A 12,280-nucleotide genomic window follows, 5' to 3' on the forward strand; every position below is an offset into this window, starting at 1 on the left:
AAAGGGGTTCATATGTTTTCTTGTGCAAACGACTGCATTAAAAAGGTACATACAATTTTGTAAACCACAAATAGAAATTTATTTAAAGAAAATATTCACACAAGGAGCAGAAATGGCTGATCTTTATTACTGTGTATCTCCCATCTCCTTTCTCTGTTCTAAATACTAGGCAACAACGAACACCTTTTTTCAGCACGAAATAAACTTCAGAGAAAGGCTGCCTTTGGATAACTAATTGCAGTGTCTCTTACTGTACATGTTTTAAGTAAATGACATATCAGTTTATTAAATGTGCTTACTACAGTACTTTAGTCTGTTTTGAGTGAGATTATCTTTGCTACCTGCAGTCTTAAGATTTTAGTGAAGTTATCTTTTCTATAGTGGTCTGCAATGTTGAAATTGAGTGTCAGCCACCAAAGAAACAGTTTAAGTAAAAACAGTTTAAGATTTGACTGCATTGCTAGTGGAACGTTTCAGTTACATTTAACACAGCCGCACTCTGAGCTCTGCAGCTGCTGGAACGCTCGAAGCAGGCCCTCTGGTTAAAAGCTGAAACTTGACCTTTAACCAGTTTAAATACAAAAGTTGCTATCTGCATTCACTGTCTTTCCCACATTTGGCTCTTTTAATTGTATTATATTAATTTATTGTCATCTTTTCTGATTGACTGTTTTAGTTTGTGAATTTTAAAAAGTGGTCTTAGTCATGTGTGTCTATAAGCAGTGCTACCCCGTTACAGTGCGGTTGTCGGGGTCCAGAATTAGGAGACCGCGTTATTTATGTTTCCCCTTATAACAAATATTGGTATTTTTGTTCCCAAAATGGTTTACAATGCCCGCAAGCCATATGAATATTGTAGCGTATGGTGGAAAATGAAGGAGACACACACAATTTGCAGGTACTTGAATCCACGGTTTAGAGACAATTATGGTATTCCCAGCCCGTTAGCCTGGGCCACACCAAAAACTTTCACCCACAGCAGCCCTCTTTGGAATCAATCTTATCAAGAAAACCTTAGCTTTTATTTGTCTTTTAGCCATCCACGCAATGTAGATTCTACATTTATATCTTTTGAAACTGCTGCTTGAGTTTCGCTTTTTTTTTAATTCTGTCCACTGCATCGAGTTTCATTTAACAGAGAAAGATTTTGTTTTTTTGCTGCCTGCCATGCTTCCTACTGTATATCTGGAACGTTCACCCAACGTTTGCTAGTCAAATTGCATTATGGAGGAAATGGGAGTCACAACCTTACCGTGTCATAACCGATTCCGCACTATAACAGGTCGTGTTATAACGGGGTAGCACTGTATATATATATATATATATATATATATATATATATATATATATATATATATATATATATATAATATAATATATATTATATAATAAATAGACTGGAAAAAAATACAAAATCACCTTACGCATACAAGAGCTCAGCCTTTTTATTAGCTTTAAACAATGTATTATAATAACTGTTTCATCTGGATTCAATTACTGCATTAAAAAGTAAAAAGTCAATGCAAAATGGGTTTTGTCTCTTTATTGCTGTTAGAAGAATCCTCATTATAGTAAGCTACATGTTCATTCTTAATGATAACTTGTGTTTGTTGTTGGCTTACTTTGATAAAATTGTGTGATTTAAGCTTGACAAGCAGTAGTATTCTGTAGGAATCCATTCTGTATGTTTTATGATAAAGAATACCAGCAAACTGACCCACGCAAAAAGCAAAACAAAATTAATTTATTAAACAAAACTCCAAAAGGCAACACAGTAATACAATGTATACAATCTACACACAAGGCAACAATCTCTCTGAATGTGTGAGCACAGGTTACATGTTCATAGCACATTTATTAAATTAAAAAAACTAATTCAACAAATTAACCTTTTAAAGCTGTGGAAATATTTCACTATTAGTGTTCTGAAACAGTAAAAAGACATGATTTTAAAATCTACTGTTTAAAAATCTACTGTAGTGAAAGTGACTGTATAGCTCAAATTTTAATAGCAGCCCAGACTTTGTACTGTTTTAAATAAAAAATAATAAAACCAGTGATTTTTCCATTTCAGTATTTGTCATTTTCTTTATCATAAAAAAGACACATTGCATGTTTTTTTTTTTTTTTTGTTTGTTTTGTTTGTTTCTTAAGTAGAACTGAACTTTATCAGAACACTAAAGTTGCTGACAGACCACCTAGCTTGTAATGACAGATAAGCGATACATGGAGTCTCCTTTTAAAACTCTGAATGTTTTAAAGAAGGTCCCAATGATTAAATAAAAAAATAAAAAAAATAGTGGGAATGACCCAAAATGTTACTTTTGACACTTTGCATTATGGGAGGTGTAGTAATTGCACCAAGAGCCTTTGATGTTAAAAGCTGCTCTAGAACTACACATCCCAGGGTGCTCTGTGCTAAAAGTGAGATTTCCCCCATATACACTCATTTCACAAATACCACTTCACAAACCAAATTCAGCTAAACTGGGAAATGACTGGCCTTAAAAACAGAACTCAGTTTTTAATACTTGTTAATACTGATAATGTATCTGGAATGCATTACTAAAGCATTCTTCCAAAAAAGCCAAAATTCATTCAAAATGTTAAAAAATAGGTGGCACTTGTAGCATGTTCATTACTTCACATCTTCGTCTTTTCACACACAATTTAATATAACAATTTAAAGAGCTCATGATGAACAGCAAACTCAAAGCCTGATTTTTTAAAATCCCTGTCCAAACAGTCACATTATTCATTTTGGAAATCCCATCAACCTCCCCAAAACTATCCCTGTGTAAAACCTGTGCTGTTTCCAGATGGAAGATAAAAAGTTGTCCTAAAAAATGTGCACACATGTTGGGGGAGAAACATGTTCACAATGAGCAAAAGGGCTACTTGTGTATCTTTGGGATTTCCTTACCTGTACAGTAAAGGGTGCGTGTTAAACTTAGGGGTTAAAACAATAATAATAATAAACTGAAACAATCTTTAAAAAAAGGCTTCTGAATAAAGCTTAATGTGCATTTTAATGACAGGAAAAGAATATAAACAATGTAAATTATGTTAAAGGTAGGAAGGGATCACTCCCTTACTTCCGTTTGCTTTTTGTGTCAGTTGTCTGGAAGACACTGGATGCAGACATGAGGTTTTCAATGTACTGTCCGAGGACCTGGTTTTCAGATTTGAGCTTCAGGTTTTCTTCCTTCACCGCATCCACACGCGCGGACAGATCTTAAAAAAAAAAAAAAAAAAAAAAAAAAAAAAAGTTAAATCTGTAAGTATAATAAATCAAACTAGAACAGTTCAAAGTCAATATTAACTGAAGGATACACCTTTCTCCTGGTATTTCAGGCTTAGAAACTGTACAATTAAAAAAAACTAAGCAACAGTTATAGTGCTACAGTGAACCCTTGTGCCTAATGGCGATCAAAAAATGGGCCTCAAAAAAAAAGAGATAATACATTTTTAAAATAGGGAACACCGCTAGATTATGTAACAATGTGACACAAGGGAACACAGATGGACAGGAAGACAAAGTTTAATCACAATTTGACAAGTTGTTTCCTAGGTAAAAACACAGGCATCTATGGAGCCCAGACATTAAGCTCATAGAACAAGTATGGCATCACATCCACAGCTTTATTATTTAGTAGTGTTGGCATCCGACCTTCCAGGGTATGCTGGAGCTCCAGGACCTGATTAATAAGCCGCGTCTTTTCCTCCTGCTCCACCTGGTTTTCAGCATCACCTGCACACGTACACACACACACACACAAACATGCATATATTAGATAGCAGCCATCAAGAATGTAGAGCCTGTCAACCTGAGACCTTCAGATTCATCTTTAAACAAGGATTTCAGGTCAACCTTCAAAGTACACAACCGTGAAAAAGCTTTTCTGAACTCTCAATCACAACAGCCTCATTTTAAAAAAAAGTGCCAGTTGACTGAGTACAGGGGTTAAATGAAATGGACTCATAACCTAAAAAAAAAAAAAAAAAAAAAAAAAAATTGTAAGACTGTGTACAGTAAGTTTGCCAATGACCTAAACATTAATATTGTTAACCTATTGAAATTTATCAAGATTTTTATATAACGATGTTTGCACCATTTATTTTTATATGAAAGAAAAATAAAACTTTAAAATAGTACAGAAGTAGTAACAAACAATGCTGGCAGTTTATGACAGGGCGGGAAGCCCTGCACATGAAAAGCGTGGTGCTTTGTTTTTGTATTGTTTATTTATTTATTTTAGAATGGGGTAACCCTCGGCTCGTGTTGAGTGTGTATTATTTTGTGTATTTTTTGTTTTTGTATTTATTTAAAGATATATATATATATATATATATACGCCGTAACCGCCGTAACTGTGCTTTGTTTTGTATTTAAGTGTCTTTTGGCACAGGCGAGGTCGGCAGCTGGTCCTCTGCCAGTAGTAATTAAAAAAAACTTGTGCAGATTGTGGCCAAGGGGTAATGAGATAACTGATAGTTAACCCCTCAGCCATAGCAGATAAAAGCCTGCAGTTTGAGATGAGGAACGGTGGTGAGAGAGGACAACGAAACGTAAAGTAAAACCAAGACTAGACAGCATCAGTGAGGGCGGTTGCCCAGCCTGACCTGGGTTTTTTTGTTTAGTGTTCATGATTTGTTTTCTTTTAACCTTTTATTCTGCTCTGTGAGCAGTGTTTCTGTTTAAATATTTTATTTTCTTTTTATTTAAATAAATGGCGCCAGAAAAAGTCGAGAAAACCATTCAATGGCTGAATGAGACAGATTTTTTTTTTTTTTTTTTTTTTTTTTTAAAAGGGGCGTGTGAGCAATAGCCCTAGCAGCTGCACCACACAGAGATAAGCAGACATAAACAAAAGAGGTAGCTGCTTCTGCATCCAGAGCTCAAAGAATATCATGAACATTTGCAGAGCTTTTTGAGATGTTATAGTAATAAAATAATTACTTGGATCACATTATTGAGGAGTTTGGTAATAAAACGAATGATCAGGAGAGAATTTATCAGTATTCACGTCTATAAAGAGGTATGTGAAAAATACAACGAGCGCAGGGTGGAGCTTGGCTGGAGATGCTGTACTGATGTCGCTTAGCATTACAATGCCCTTTAAACCGGTTTTACTTGGAAAAAATATATTTTAACCAGCGTGTGTAAAATAAACAGCACATGTAAAAATAAACTGGACCTGACGTAGCTGACAGGCGCTGAATAAATGGACTGCAAAGGGTTAAAAAATATGTAGATTTTTCTGGGAATAGATAGTTAAAGCAACATGATTGCTCAGACTTAGGAGTGACATAAGTCAGGACTATTAATACTATACGACAATCCACATTTGAGCATTTTTCTTCAATTAGTCAAAATGACCTGGCTAATACAGTTAAGAAGATTTAATCCACTAAATACCACAGCATTAAACATTGTTAATGGCTCCCTCTTATCAGGTACTGTTCCTAACTCTTTCAAGACTGCAATTGTAAAGCCAGGGCTCATCTACCTTAGATCACAATGTTCTTAATAACTACAGGCATATTTCAAATCTATTTGAATTAACTAATTAAGTTTTAGAAAGAGTAGTTGCCGTGCAACCTAACAAACTTCGTGCAGTTCGTAACATAGATGAGAATTTTAAGTCTGGATTTTGGCCTTATCATAGCAGCAAGACAGCACATTAGAGTGCTTAATGATATGTTGTTATCATCTGACACGGGCACACCTTTGTTTCTTATACTATTAGATTGCTGCGTCTGACACTATTGATCATTCTGTTTTAATTGATCGCCTTGAAAATCTGGTAGGACTGTCAGGTTGTGTTCTGTCTTGGTTTTGATCTTATCTCTCAAACAGAGACCTCTTTTTTGTCAAAAGGTTACATGCAGGGTCCCACAGGGCTCAGTTCTTGGCCCAACTGTGTTTCTTTGTATATGCTGCCTAACGGTAATATTATGCATAGCTATGGGGTTAATTTTCATTGTTACGATGATGATCCACAGTTATATTTATCCCTAAAACAGGGTGACACCTCGGCTGTAAATATTTTGAGCACCTGTCTTGCTGACGTAAAAAAAATGGATGCTTGAAGACTTTTTAATGCTAAACTCAGATAATACAGAAGTGGTCAGTAAAAGAAGCAAAGGCTGCCCTTCATATCAGTGATATCATGTGATATCATGGGGCAAGTACAAAATGGAAGAGGAGGCTTTGGTCTCAGTTCAGCTCCTTTTATATGGAATAAGGCAACCCCAGCTTAACAGAAGAAGCTGACAGTCAACGAGGTGCAAAAGCAGGAGGAGAGGATGAGGAGCGTAAAGGCTGTTTCCCAGGCCAAGCAGGGAGAATGGACGAGAAAGGACAGTGTGGAACAATGCAAGATCGGCTGGCGAGATCTATGGACAATGGAACAGAGCAGGATCAGTTTCCTCATTAGGTCAACATATCACGTTCTCCCATCACCACAGAAACTTAATCTATGGGTAGGAGAGGATCGGTGTTGTCCTTTGTGTTCATCGCCAGCTACATTAGGTCACATTTTGACAGGATGTAAGGTGGGTCTTAGCCAAGGACGGTTTACTGCGATGTTTGGCCTTAGCACTGGAAAACAAGCGCAGCATGACCAACAGGTTGACACCAATTCCAGCAATATATATACGACACATTTTGACACATTAAGAACAACATTCCTTCATCCAGGGGAGCAACCACAAAGAAAAGGTATTAAAACCAAAACTTGTCTAGGACAACTGGAAGCTGCTAGAGACTGGAAATGCTGGCAGATGTTGGACAACGACTTATTTTCTCACCGGAGATTGCCACCACTAACCTTCAACCTGATATTGTCTTATGGTCTGGTTCACCACGCCTTGTTCACCTGGTAGAGTTAACAGTGCCGTGAGAGGATGCTGTGGATGAGGTGAGTGAAAGGAAGAAAAGTCAGTACGCTCAACTAGCTGCTGAAGCGGAACAGCAAGGATGGAGAGTCCAGGTTTACCCAGTGGAGGTGGGCTGTCAAGGATTTGTGGCACACTCCACAACCTGATTTCTCACAGACATCGGATTCAGTGGTCAAGAGTTGCGATGCATAGTGAAGAACTGATCTGAAGCAGCAGAGAGGAGCACCAATTGGCTCTGGTTGAGACAAAAAGATTCTGATTGGGGACCTCAAGCACTGTAACAATAAAAAAAATGTTGACGTAACAGAAACTAAGTAAGCTGGGCTTAGCTGAGTGGGGGGCAGAGGGGGTTGATGCTGGGACGCCAGAATCACTGTTGAGCCCTCTTAAGGTGTCGTGGGCTAGTCGGCGAAACACCAAGGATGGAAGGTGCCCACCTGAAGACCACACTGAAGTACCCTACTCGGCTCAGTCCAGACGATTGTCATGCTGAGGCGCTAGGGAGGCCGCACTGTGGTTGATCTTAGCATTGTAGCCGCTGTGTGTGCTGATGCACCAGGGAGGCAAAACAGGCTGATCCCTAGAGCCAGCATTACACTTCAGCGATCAGCATCAGGTAGAAGGATATCTACATCATCAGGAAACGCAAATGGATCACATTAGTTTACAGTAAAATAAGCTGTCTTAGTTGGTGCTATCTTGGGGAGAGCGGAGTTCAATATACACCTACTCTCATGTAATGGAAATCAGAAATATCGCCAAATTGAGGAGTATTATTTCCCACTCAGATACTGAGAGATTGATGCATGCTTATGTATCTTGCAACTCATACAAACTGCTGCAGCTAGAATTTTAACCAGGACTAAGAGACAAGATCACATTACTCCTGCGCTAGCATCTCTGCACTGGCTTCCAGTCCCATTCAGGATAGATTTTAATGTGTTGCTTTTAACTTATAAGGCATTAAATGACCTTGCACCATCAAATTTAAATGATCACCACTCAGAACACAGAATGCCAGGTTGCTTAGTGTCCCACACATATAAAGAAAAAATACAGGTGGTACAGCATTCAGTTAGAGGGACCCAAAACTCTGGAATGATCTGCCTAGCTCTGTAAGGGAAACACCAAGTGTCACTGCTTTTAAAACAAGATTTAAAACTCACTTTTATAAAGTCGTGTTTTTATGCTAAAATGATGCTCCTTTTTTTCTCTACCTTGTTTTACTGTTTTCTCTTTCTTTTGTTTTGATTGCTTTTCTTTTATTAATTTGTCGATGTTTTTATTTATGTTTATTTTATTTATGTTATTTATATTTTTATTTTTTGTATTGTGAAAGGCACTATATTAAAAATAAAGATAATTATTTTTATTATTATTAGTAGTAGTAGTCATAGTAGTAGTCCTATTTAAAAGCCCAAGTTAGGACCGTCCAACGTAGAGGACTACTCCAGCCATCAAATGACGGCTGGAGAGAAGAATTCAAATTAGCATCCTCAATTTGAGGATGCTAAATGGATGGGCTTCAGTATAAAAGATGGAAGACAACCATGAACTAATGGAAGCTGCAGCCCTTAGGATACTTGTGGAGGGAGTCACCACTTTAGCATCTTAAAATGTTATCCGGGCACTGCTCATATTGTCCTTTAAATCTTCCCTTTAAATCTCAGTGCACGACTACAAAAAAAAAAACAACCAAAAAAAACCCTTTTAGTGCTTACCATCCACGTCTGAGTTCATGGTGAAATATTCGCTTTCCTGTTTCGAATGCAGGGCTGCAGCTCCACTGTCCACTGCAAAGAAAAAGGAAGACTTCATTAACAAAATGCTTTGTAAAGATGCACAACATTACAGAAACAAGCTGCTTTCACAGACAAAAAAAAAAAAAAAATTACATTAAAAAACAATGTTTCACTCAAATAACTGAAAATAAAAAGGAGAGAGAACCAGGAGGGTTAATACTGATGTACTGTACATAACTAAATCATCTTAATCTTACAAAACATTATTACCTTTCTAAGATGCAACTTTAGCAATAAACATAAGTACAGTATATTACTGTATGCACAATAATAATATGTATGACTCAAATAAAGGACAATATAAAATAGTCTTATTTCATGCTAAAAGATTGCTGATGATTCATTAAGGTCACAGACAACTGTCTGAAACGTCATCTTTTCGGATCTTCACAGCTTCGCAAAATGTCTTTACACCTTCTGACTTAGCCTGTCTTAAATGTTCACATGTGTTCCACTGACAAATGGCACAGTTGGACCAATCTGTGGTGAGACGCTGTGACTTTCTTGCTGGAAGAAGCTTTAAAGGAATACTTTCATCCATTGTTTTGTGTTTATTTTCCATTAGCTGCCAAGAGCACAGTGCATCTACAAGTGACACTAATCACCCTGCTGCTAACAGAATTCTCAGAATTCAAATGCAACATTCCATAACTGGTGTTTTCTACAATATATTTCTCACAAGTAGGCCAGTATTCAAAGACTACTGGTTTAGTCTGTACTCCTCACGATTAAATGAGCTGAATTTTGGGGAAATGTAGGAAGTATCTGCTTCTATAACAAGGGCCATAGCTCAGCCCTGCCACTGATCTGAGACTGACACCCTACCTCATTTTGAACTACAGGAGTCCCTCCATCAGGCAGTGGCACAGGTAAAATGTTATTCTTCTCGGGGGCATCATCAAACATCTTTAACTAAGTCTCTCTTTTTTTTTGTTTGTTTTGTTTTGTTTTTATTGGCCCGCAAACTATATAACAAGAAGAAAATAAAGACAACTGACAAACCAAGTAAATGTACTTTATATAAAAAATAAAATTCCTGTGATAAGGCTCGAGATTTTCAAGTGTTTTACATAGAATTAACCACACATAACAAACCAGTTTCAGAAGGATGCCTGCTTGGAGATTTGATGCGACAGAGAACCAGCATTCGAATAAAAACCTCGCATTCCTCAGAACTATCGACAACAATTATGAATGAGTTGCCGGGGGGCAAAAAATGTCACTCGTTGTGCATATCGACAAGAAATATTTGTGTTGTATTTTTACTTTTTTATTTGAATAACTGGAAATGGCAATGGCGTCAACAAGACGTATCAATAACCTCTTTATGTGAGCTGGTAATTTAGCACTGTACTACTGTACATCATTAGATTCACCCGTGAACACTCATGCCATTTTTAATAATTACACTGTTCGACGCATTTCCTGGTTTTATAGTGTCTATAAGCTATTCTGGAAATACCGAAAACGATCAGACTAAAATCAAGTAGTTATTTAATGAATGTTTAAATTGCAAAATAGATCGCGGCCTATGCGCCGTGGATTGATTGACTCGGTACAGCTTATGTTATGTAAGGTTGCCAAAGATTTACGAGCTTAGCAAATCAAATCCCTGTGATCTACTGTGGACCATTCTTACGGTATGCTGTATATATGAAAATTACATCACTCACCCTTTAGAAGTAAAGAAGGGTTAAAACTCCCGTTTGGACCGATATATATATATATATACTGAGATGCAATTTTCCCGAAGGCGAACACTGCGGGTCTCCTTGGATGGTCAAACACACACAGTTAGCTCTGCTACGGCTTAACTGAGCAGCAGAGGGAGACAAAGAGCAAAGCTTTCTGAGTCGGATAGAGAGCAACGTGATAGAAGATATATGTACTTTTTTTACATGAGACATACTGCGGATGCAGAACAATCACGACATAGTGTACAGCTGAGCATATAAAAACAATAGAGCAAATCGATCTAGTACCCTGACCTAATGGCAAAGGGCAACTTTTTTTTTTTTATACCGGTACTGCCTGAATACTACAAAACACCTGGATAAATAATAGGAATTAATAGGACTGTATGCACATTTGTAGAAAGTTGCTTGCACGTTAATGTTTCCACTGTTTTTGTAGTTCAGTATGGTAGGCCACAACTGTCCAACACATATTTCTAATTCAGATATTTCTTAGTGTCTTGAGAGCCACAATCCCAGCTCCAAAACTAGGTGACAGAGGAATGAGGTAGCCTATCACTGGGCCACAGTTAAAAGCTTCCTCCCTGTTCACGCCAGACAGCCATTCTTACTTTTTGCACTACTTTATTTCCTAAATAGAATAAAAAATATAATAATTGGTAGAAATGCCTTTTTTGTGCCCCTTTGCATTTATGGTTAACTTAAAAAATAACTGCAACATTTAAAGACCTACATAAAATGTAAGAAATATTGCACAAAAAACATTCCATTGACGTAAAACAAGACCCCAATGGTATTATAAGTACATTGGCAATAACCAATGATTACCAAACAATTGGGTACAAAAGGTAATTACTGTAGAAATAGCACATTGACAATCTTGTGGTTAAATGAGGATCTGGGGTAGAGGGGGTTCTCCAGCTCGGTTATCAGAATCCTATTGCAACATATTATCATCAAAGACATTTCAGTCAAGAAAGCCATCAGCGAACTATCCCAGGATTCCTTTAGCATGAAGATGAACATTTAAAGAAGTTAAAGATGTTTCTGAAAACCTGCATATAATGATTCATGTTTCTTTTTCTGTCCCTAAGCAGCCCTTACATTAATTATTTTTCAAATAATTTACCATCATTGCAAATATTGAAATTAATAATCCTAATGTAAATTAATATCTTGGCTTGATCCCAGTAATCTTGGAAAAATATCCAATGGAAAAGCATAGGTGTTATTACAATTTAAACAAAACCCTTAATCTGTTTATGGAGTTGCCTTTCCATCTTCTGTCTTCCCACAAGGACTAAATGAAGTTGAGAGCAGATCTAACATGCTCGCTCAGCTTGAAGCCAGTTAATTGCTAATCTATCCTGAAACTACAATTATGGCTAGTGTCTGGCAGGCTGAGCTTGAGAGCAAGAACAGTTCAACCAGACTGCCTGTGTGCCACCCTTGACAGGCACATAGGGATAATGAAGAAAAGCAGGGCAGGGGCAAATCTCTGCACGTCTTACTTTTAGATCATGTTGCACTTTCTTGTTCAATCACCTAGGGAGTGAAATTGCCCTCACTCCCTCAACAGTTTCTACCATGTCAATAACCAACCAGCTGTTTCCCCCCATTGATATGCTTTCAGCCAGTAATACACTTAACCCAGAAGTTCAAGTGAAACAGATGGAAAATTATAACTTTCTTTAAGCTAATGTATTAGCAGATATGAATGAAAGGTTTCTACGCTGAAAGCAATTTTTGGAGCTAGTGCACAGACCCATATATAGGACGACGCTTTACCATGAGATTTCCAGGAAAGGGAGGGTTATTTTTCATCAAAATAATCAAAAACAAAAAGTCACGCATAAATGGTTTAGCGTTGCAATACGAACC

General features: G+C 37.2%; 1 protein-coding gene across 1 annotated transcript; it reads right to left on the reverse strand.

Moving 5' to 3' along the window:
• Positions 1 to 1,724: 1,724 nt before the first annotated feature.
• On the reverse strand, positions 1,725 to 10,503 carry LOC121330502 (short coiled-coil protein A). Its single transcript, XM_041277063.1, has 4 exons — positions 10,379 to 10,503; positions 8,625 to 8,696; positions 3,671 to 3,751; positions 1,725 to 3,234 (listed from the first exon to the last, which is right to left on the reverse strand). Exons 2-4 carry the CDS (start codon positions 8,641 to 8,643, stop codon positions 3,092 to 3,094), a joined length of 243 nt encoding a protein of 80 aa, XP_041132997.1. The 5' UTR covers positions 8,644 to 8,696; positions 10,379 to 10,503; the 3' UTR covers positions 1,725 to 3,091.
• Between the last annotated feature and the right edge of the window lie 1,777 nt (positions 10,504 to 12,280).

This window comes from Polyodon spathula, chromosome 2, assembly GCF_017654505.1.
Source record: "Polyodon spathula isolate WHYD16114869_AA chromosome 2, ASM1765450v1, whole genome shotgun sequence".
Taxonomy (NCBI): Eukaryota; Metazoa; Chordata; class Actinopteri; order Acipenseriformes; family Polyodontidae; genus Polyodon; species Polyodon spathula.